This window comes from Mastomys coucha, unplaced genomic scaffold (genome assembly GCF_008632895.1).
Source record: "Mastomys coucha isolate ucsf_1 unplaced genomic scaffold, UCSF_Mcou_1 pScaffold5, whole genome shotgun sequence".
Classification (NCBI taxonomy): Eukaryota; Metazoa; Chordata; class Mammalia; order Rodentia; family Muridae; genus Mastomys; species Mastomys coucha.
Genome location: NW_022196911.1, coordinates 23,291,062 through 23,300,282, shown reverse-complemented (window position 1 = coordinate 23,300,282; position 9,221 = coordinate 23,291,062). Strand labels below are relative to the sequence as shown.

General features: G+C 48.8%; 1 protein-coding gene across 4 annotated transcripts in view; it reads right to left on the bottom strand.

Annotated features, from left to right (window-relative positions):
• Zscan10 (zinc finger and SCAN domain containing 10) overlaps nt 1–7,257 on the bottom strand; it is a 9,937-nt gene extending 2,680 nt beyond the window's left edge. For 2 of the 4 annotated variants that reach the window (XM_031352004.1, XM_031352006.1), the window contains exons 1-5: nt 7,124–7,257; nt 1,889–2,348; nt 638–902; nt 385–449; nt 170–227 (exon numbers count right to left, since the gene is read on the bottom strand). In XM_031352004.1, the coding sequence (XP_031207864.1) occupies nt 170–227; nt 385–449; nt 638–902; nt 1,889–2,278 (778 nt within the window). In that variant the 5' untranslated portion in view covers nt 2,279–2,348; nt 7,124–7,257. The remainder of the gene's footprint in view (nt 1–169; nt 228–384; nt 450–637; nt 903–1,888; nt 2,349–7,123) is intronic. The other 2 variants (XM_031352007.1, XM_031352008.1) reach the window with 2 other exon arrangements.
• Nucleotides 7,258–9,221: the final 1,964 nt, after the last annotated feature.

The window sequence follows — 9,221 nt, the reverse complement described above, 5'->3', positions numbered from 1 at the left end:
AAAGGGTGAAAGGGAGATTCCTAGATTTGGTTATGGGTGTCACTAAACAAATAAATGAATGAAACAGAAGACTGTGTCAGTGTCCACGCAGCAGAAGGTTAGAATGCCAGATGGTATCCCGAAGTGTGAGCGCAGAGCCTTCAGTGGCCATGACTGAGGGACAGCTTACCAAGAGGGTTTGTGGGCCAAGCTCTCTTCTCTGAGGTATCCTCGAAGGTGAGAGACTCCTGCAATGAGAACCAAGACCCACTGTGAGTGAAGCATGGGTTCCAGGGCCTGAGTGAAACAGAAGGCACTGGGATTAAACAGAAGGAAACATGGACTGCTAAGAGCCAGATGCTAGAGAACATTCTGGAGGCTGAGATAGGGATCAGCTCAACTTACCAACACAGCCACCAGCTCTTGGTCTCTGGAATTCTCCTCAAGCCATGAGGGGCCCTGGGAGGGGTCTGACAGTGTTGGGAGACCACAATGATGTTAGAAGGCAGTATTGCCAGCTATGCAGGGCTTTAAAGACATGGCCGCCCCCCAAGCCCCCTAAACCATGAAGCTACCCCAGCACTCTCCAGCCATACACTCCTCCCTGGCTTCCAGCCCCCACCCACACATCCAGTCTCCCAGGACACCAGCTCCTCACTGCTTTTTTGTTGGTCCTGGAGCATCTCCTGGGGCTCTGGGCTCATTGGCCAATTTGAACTTGGGGCAAGGCTCCAGTCCTCAGTCTCAGCAGGCCTTGTGGGCGCTGGCTGAGATGGAGGTAACTCATTCAATGGATGCAGGGCTGGAATCTCTTCTGAGGGTAACTCCGTCTGGGGGCTGTGGCTGGGGACCCGGGAAGGTGTATTTTGTTCCTCTGAGATGATGTCTGCAGGGGCATTTTTGCCAGCGCTGAAGCTAAAATCCTGTTGAGAACATCTGTCTTAGGAGGCAGACAGGACATATGCCATAGTCTACTGAGCCTACCAGGATAGGACAGAGACAGGGAGCATTACAGAGTTAGAGGGTAAGCAGGAGTTGGTAGGTGTGACAAGGGACAGGAGAACAGAAGGAGCATTTTTATCGTCTACATTACAAGAACACATACGTACTTCATACTGTTGAAAGGAACCTACATATAAATGCTACTAATAGCTTAGCATGCATGCACACTGTTAACTGTTTGATCCAGGTTAATCCCTGTGCTGGCCTCAATGGCTCTGGAGCACAAGGCTGATGACAGCAGTAGTGAGGCACAGTGTTTAAGAAGTGCCCATCACAGACATCAACAGAACAGGAAAAAGCGTAGGGCTGACAAGAGAGACCCAGATATGACAAGCACTAGAAATAGGACCAGAGGCTGCATATGGTGGTAAAGGACTTTAGCCCCAGCACTTCCAAGGCAGAGGCAAGTGGGTCTTTGTGTGTTCAAAGCCAGAATGGATTACACAGACAGAGATACTGGACAGCCAGGACTACATAGAAAGACCCTGTCTCCAAAACAAAAACAAAAACAAAACAAAACAAAAAAAACCAAATCAAAACAAAAACCAAAATACAAACAAAACAAAAACAACAACAAAAAACACCCTGAAATGTGACCGCAGGGATGGCAGTCCGAAAGATTGATGTCTTGACTGCCCCTTCCTGCTGCCAGGAGATAAAAGGCAGTTTTCTGGTTCTAATTAAAATGTTAATCTGCTGCCTTTTCTAAACACTGGCTCTCTGTATAAAGCAACTCCATGCTCTGCTCACTGCCTTTGTGGTGATGAGCTGCACGAACTCTAGGGTTCTAGTCACAGATGGAGGTCATTGGAATTTGCAGGTTTCTTCTTGAGGTTATCGGTTTCTGTCTGCTCACCCCAGCCCCTACAGCTCTGGACCAGCTCCCCCACCCCCGACCCCGTCTCACCAGTGGCCCCGTGTGGCTGGTGTCTCTGGGCACTCCCTCCAGTAGTTGAACCACCTCCTCTCCATCCCGGAGCGGTTGGCCATGCAGTCGGCTCAGCACATGCGGGGGCAGGACGCTCAGGAACTGCTCCAGTACCAGCAACTCCAGGATCTGCTTCTTAGTGTGGAGAGCAGGTCGCAGCCAGTGGTTGCAGAGTTCCCGGAGCCGACCCAGGGATGCCCGTGGCCCCATATCTTCCTGATACTGGAAGCATCTGAAAAGCTGGTGGGCCACCTCGGGCCTAAGCCTGGACTCTGCCCGCCTGGGATCCTCCTCACCAACCTCATCCTCCTCCAACTTCACTGCTCCCACATGTTCTTGTCCCAGGGCATCTGGGACTGGTTCCGCCATCACCTTTCACAACTCCTACACCTGAGCCGCTCTTAAATCCCTTTCTTCAGCTCCTCCTAAGCCTGTGGAGCTAAAGATCCTGGTTAAGATCTGACAGGAACCAGGTGCCTGTTTTCCAAGCACTCAGGGTGCGGGAGACTGGAGGTCGGGGAGTTGGAGGCCAGCTGTATCTGCATAAGAAAAGGCACACAAAGCCCGGTAAATAGCGGGGAAACTAACCCCTCCGTGAGTTCCCCATTAACAATTATTAACGTGGGTCAGGCATAGTGGCTCCCCATGGTCTACATAGAGTTCCAGGACAGCCAAGACTAAATAGACAGACCCTGTCTCAAAAAAATATGGGGCTGGAGAGATGGCCCAGGGGTTAAGAGCACTGACTGCTCTTCCAAAGGACTTGGGTTCAACTCAGTCATCCGTGACAATTCACTTTCAGATTTCCAGTTCCAAGGAGGTCTGCCACCTCTTCTGGCCCCAAGGGCACTGTGCACACGTACTACACAGGCATGTATGCAGGCAAAACACCTCCACACAGTAAGAATTTAATCTAAAAAGTAAATACAATTAAAAATTGAATGTGGCAGGGCTGGAGAGATGGCCCAGTGGTTAAGAGCACTGACTGTTCTTCCAGATATCCTGAGTTCAATTCCCAGAAACCACATGGTGGCTCACAACCATCTGTAATGGGATCCGATGCCCTCTTCTGGTGTGTCTGAAGACAGCTGCAGTGTGCTCATTAAAAAAAGAAAAAGCACTGACTGGTCTTCCAGAGGTCCTGAGTTCAATTCCCAGTAACTACAGGTAGCTCACAACCATCTGAAGATAGCAACTGTGTTCTCATATACATAAAATAAATAAATCTAAAAAAAATTGAATGTAGTTTTCTGGGGAGTCCTTTCCTACTGTCAAGGGTGATCACTCATGGCAGTAGAAGGTGAAGACAGAGTAATCATGCAAGGGCAGAAAAACCAGAGGAGGGCAGAGGGTGTGATTCAGTTGGTAGAGTGCTCGTTCAGTCTCCAGCCAGCACTGCATAAACTGGGCATAGTGAGGCAGGTCTATAATCAGGAACAGGAGGCAAGAAGACCAGAAGTTCGAAGTCACCCTCAGCAGCTACATAACAAGTTTTAGGCTAATCTGGGCTAGGGGCAGGGGTGGAATTGGTGAAGGTGGGAACGTGGATAAGTGGTGACGGAGAGTGCTTGCCACGGAAGCAGACGGCTCAGAGCTCAGATCTCAGTATCCACAGAACAAGCAAGACATGCTCCCATACATATCTGAACCCTACCAATGTTGGAGGCAGAGACAGGAGGATTGGTGGGGATTGCTGGCTGCCAGTGTACCTGGAAAAGACGATCCAGGTCCAGGAAGATATCTAACCCAAAGAACTGAGGCCAACAGTTAGAGTGGGGCACCCTCAATGCACTCCTATAGGTGTGCACATACAGAGCCATATGCACCACACAGTCTCACAGACAGAAGCGGGACCGTTCTGGATGATTGTCCGGTTGTACACCCATAGACATGTGGTGTGACTTTTCACCTGCCCTTCCCTCCTATTAATGCAGCCACTAGGGGCTCTGTGGAAGCGACTAAGGAGCTGGAGAGACATCTCAGTGCTTAAGAACACTTGCCACTCTGGTAAAGGACCTGGGTCCTGTCTCAGTACCCATATGGTGGCTTACATGTATCTGTAACTCCAGTTCCATGGGATCCCAGGCAAGCACACAGTGCAAATACATGCATGTGGGCAAAACAGTTGCCCGTACAAAATAAAAATAAAGAAATCTTTGAAAAAAGATTTGTTTTTTAATTCAATCTTTTCAGGTTGGTGGCTTGGAGAAACGATCTAGCAAATTTTATCTTCCCATAGGACATCAGGGAGGGATCTGGGTTCTTCACAATCAATCAATCAATCAATCAATCAACCAATCAAGCCTCAAGGTGGACACTGTTCTAAAGCAGATTTATAATCCACCTTCTCCCTTTTACATTTGAAAAATTAGTTTGAGTACACTACAACAGAGCTATGGGCTAGGGAGTAGCTAGAGTCCCTCCACCCAGCTTTGCCTCCAGCGGTTGCTCACCTCCAAATGTGGCAACAACTCTGCCACCCCTCCAGCTAGCAATGGAAAGTGTTTAACTGTCCACCAGGAGGCACTAGGTCTACAGGCACAAGCCCCTCCCCCCACCTTTTCCTCTAGCTCAGAGGGCTACTCCTTCTTTCTGAGGGGTTGACTCAAATCAGTTCAGTCCAGACCAATTAAATCTTTCAGAACGGCTCAGAAGCTCCTCTGTCCAGGCTGGGCTTGGAACACAAAACTCAGAGTCTCAGGAATGTTAGGCAAATACTCTACAGTGCCACATGCCAACTGTTTAAGTTTCTTAGAACAAGGTGGCACTTTGGCTGTCTCTCCCAAGCCAACCTCGATCTCCTCTCTCCCCTGCCTTCTCACTAACAATGGGAGTTCCGATAGGGGGATGGGACCAGAGGCTTAGGCAGAACTTTCCACCCCAGTAACTGAGGCCCAGAACAGCAGCACACAGGGAGTGCTGCTGCACTGTGGGCAGACATTGGGGCTTGTGGATACTGTTCTCGTCATTATTGATTATAACACGTTATCAACGCTATCTGGGCTAGGCAAAGTGTCTCTGCCTTGAATTTTGGATAGATAGTGTCCAGGATGGAGAGAGAGAGTTCTCTAAATTTCCTTCGTAGGAGAGATGTACTGGGTGGAAGTGTTACAGAACAAAGGAAATCCAGATTTTAAGCTGGCCTTGGGAAAGAAGAGGGATGTGGTGCAAAATGATGACCCAGGCCTAACTATTGCCCGGGTCAGGTTTTCTCCTTCCTGATCTCTTCCCCCCACCCCCACCCCCATGCACAGTCTGTCCAGAGCGGGCTCTTTCATTCCATTGGTGCCTTTCCTACTGTAATGACCTCTTCCAGTTCAGGGACCCTGAAGCACATCACCCACTGGCTACTATACCCCAATCACTGCTCATTGTAATCTCTTCTCCTGGATTAAGCAAGGGGCATTGTTTCGAATTCATTAAGTTTTTGCTTGGTATTTGAAGTGACTTACTTTAATGACTTGAACACGTGCAATGGAATAGCAATAATAATAATAATCAATAATAATAATCAATAATAATAACAACAACAATAATAACAACCACCTTTAAGTCCTAAGAATCAAAGTATGGTTCAGGGCAAAAAACAGTCTGTAATAAACACCCAAAAACCAGGGGGATGGGGCTTGAGATGTAGCTCTCTTGGTAGAGTGCTAGCCTACCAAACATGTTCTAAGCCATAGATAGATCCAACAGCACACACATGCCCTCTAAATCCTAGAACTTAGGGGACAGAGACAGAAAGATCAATCCAGTTCAAGGTCATGCTCAGCTCCATTGGGGACTCAAGGATAGTTTTCGCTACATGACTCTGTCTCAGAAACAACAAACACATTAGAAACAAAAAGGAAAAAGGGTTATCAAGCCAGCCTCCTGCGAGTGAGGCAGTTTGAAAGTCTCAGGCCTGCCTGGACTGCATCTTAAGTGAAGTACAAAGCTGGCCTGGGCAATTTAGTGAGATCCTTTCTCAAAATAAAAACACAAAGAGGGGTTGGAGCCATATCTTAGGACCAGGGCATTTGCCCATCCAGCACATCGAGCCCTAATCTCGGGCTCACACATACCAGAATCGACATTGTGTTTCACTGTTTGGAGAAGCATATGAAAAATATGGAGGCGCTCCAGGTTCGGAGCATGGGCTGCTTTTCTGGAGCTCATGAGACTTCAGAGGTCTTCAAGTCCCTGCACCCACATGGTGACTCCCACTCCTTCACCTAGTGTTCAGACGAACATCCAGACAAGCCCTCTCTCTATAAAATAAAGAAACCTCAAGGAAATAAACACAACTAGAGAATGAAGCCCCTCTGTCTGGCCGCTCTGTAGTAGATGCTCTGCAGTAGACGCTCTGTAGTAGACCTAGTGTACCAAGGTTTATCAACCCAGTCAGCCGGCTGATGCTCACTTCATCCAGCCCGGACTCAGTTGCTAGATCAACCTTTTAATCTAACAGGTTCAGAGAGACCAAGAGTGATTTACTCACAGCTACACCTGGTGCTGTAACACTGCTTGCTAAAGTGGAAATGGAGCTCCGAACCCACTATTTTCATCCTGTCCTGTGAAATTTTGCCAGTTATCAGCCTGGAATATGACAGCATAGATAAGAAAGAGGGAATCCTGGATTCAGGTCGAAGGTCTGCCTTACACAATGCAGCTGGAATTTCTAGGTGAGGCCTTGCCAATGGGTTTCCAGGAGATGGAATTCAGGCAAGTTGGCCTTAGAAAGTCTGTCCCTCCCCCAGGTCTCCAGGACAAAGGCCTGTTAATATGCACCTCTGTAGGGGGTTGGCTGGGTGTGGGGCGAGAAAGCTCTTCAGTGAAATCTGGCCCCTCTAAATTTGTATGAAGGTACTGCTATAAAATCCACGCACACTAGGGAGCTCAGAGGCCAGAGTAGTCCTGTGCAAGAAATGACCCCTTCTCCCTGCTAGAGATCTACCTTGCTCAACTTTGTTGACTTGAGTTTTTTTGTTTTTTTGTTTTTGTTTTTGTTTTCAGACCAGGCTCCCCTTCTGGAGCTGGGAACACATGGCATCCTCACTTCTGGGACCCTCCCTCATGTCCCCAAGGCCACAAATGCACCATGCTGTGTGGCCTTGCACAGAGTTACCCGCTCATTATAACCAAGACTTTTCTAGCCATCAGCCTACCGGTAGTTCCCCAACACCCTTCGCCATCCACAATGTGGTAAGCCTACACCCTAGTCCTCCAACTCACCACTCCGGGTACCGACTCCTGAGGCCAAGATGTTTGAGGATCCTTGGAAGGATCCAGGGTAAGAGGCAGCGTAGGCTAATCTGTGGAAGGACTCCGGGGAAATGGAACAGGAAGTTCCCTGCCTGACCCATCCCTTTCAGGTAAGGGGGATAAAGGAGCTTCCAGGAATTAACCCTTCACCTCCCAGTTTGGGTGGGGTGAGGAAGAGGGAGGAGCCACAAAAAAAAAAAAAAAGGCAAAAGTGAAGATGACTCCAGATTCGAACTTTGCCAAGCCCATGTGAGAGTTAAATTACTCTAAACCAGAGCTTCCTCATCTGCATTGGGACAGACTGGTGCCCTTTTGGGTGCAAGAACTTCTGTTTTAAGTGCTTGCTGTGTGTAGGTCTCTTTGCTTGCCTTTTCATTCATACAACAAATACTTATCTACATGTGTAACAACCAGCAGGCTCTAAGGACATAGAGCTGAACTGAGGAATGAGGCTCTACCCCGGGTGTGTTTGGGTGTGGGGGTTGCATTCCAAGGAACAGATGAGACCGGAAGTTGTAAGAAAATAAAACAGGCCAGTCAGAGTGGCAAACACCTTTAATCCCAGCACTCAGAAGGCAGAGGCAGGTGGATCTCTTATTAGTTCAAGACCAGCCTGGTCTACATATTGAGTTACAGGTTATAGTTACTTAGTGAGACCTTGCCTCAAAAAAGAAAAGAATGGGGAACAGAAGCCAGATGTGATGGCTTATACCTGCAATTCTGTCGATTGGGTGGCTGAGGCTGGAAGAGTGCCCTAAATTCCAGATGGGCTTGGTCTACAGAGTGAACTTGTCTCAAAAACCCCAAACCAAAGCGATGCATCTCAGTTGGCAGAAGGCTTACCTGGCAAGCAGGAAGCATACACATCATAAACTGGGCATGATTGTGCACACCTGTAATCTCTGCATTTGGGAAATGGAGGCCGGCCTCCCTCAGCTAATAGGATGTCTGAGGCCAGACTGGGTATATGAAATCCTGCCTCAAAACAACAACAACAAAAACAACCTGGGCCAGTGACTCCCACAAATTGTCCTCTGACACGTACCCCCACCCAACCTATAAATAAATAAATGTAGTGAGAAAAAAAGGTAAAATTCCCAACACACATCGGAAAAAAAGAAAATGTGCTAAACAAGAGAGTCCATATAGCTTTCTAAAGTTTCCCCCACCAGAATCCTGCTAGTGGCTTTGTCCTGATAACACCGCCCACAGCCTCGCCCCGCCTCTCAGGAGAAGTTACCTCCACAAACTCTTTGGAGCCCACTTCAAAGTCAAACCCTTCCCCCCTTTGCATTGATGGGCTTTCTTAGTACATGCTCCCAAATACAGAGGATTCCTTCCGGAAATCAGTGGTGCTATCTGGAGTGTCCACCGCGCCCTAGAGTGCGCTCCATCACTCGCGGGGCCAAGGAAACTCGGCGCTGGTAGTCTCCAGAGCCCTGATGTCTCAGTCTCTCGTGACTATGCCCAGCCTTGCTCTGGCTGCTCCCAAGTTTCCCTGCTCCGGTCAGCATCCAGCTTATTTTTAACTGTGTGGGGTGGATCTCATTGGACCACCCAATAGGCACCAGTTTTCTTACTGCGCTCTACGTCCTCGGCACAGAGCTCAGCGCCTGGCAAGCAGGACGCAGGAAAAGGCTTTGCGACAGCATGACTTAGGTACCGCCCTCAAGAGGCTTTCAGTTTTTCAATTGCAGAGCAACTCAGCTTCCTGCTACCGACTCCTCCCACAATCCTGCCACTTGGACTCCTTTCTAGAAGCCCTACCCCAAAAGAGGTGGACCGTATGCTAGGGGCGGGACGTTATGTGATGGGCGTGGCCTTCTCAGGAGGTGCGGTGGAGAGATTTCTCTACCCGCGGCTGGGCACAGTAGGCAGTCCTTCGTGTCTGTGGTTGCGGTCGGTGGTTTGGAGGTACACAGCAAAGGTTCTGAGAGTAGGGAGGAAAGCTGGAGCTTGTGCAAACAGGCTCCCTAACTCCTGTTTCTCTGCGTGGTCTGAGCTCGCACATGTTCACTTTTACACACTAGCCTACACACTAGACCTAGACTTGGGCCTATCCTGCTTC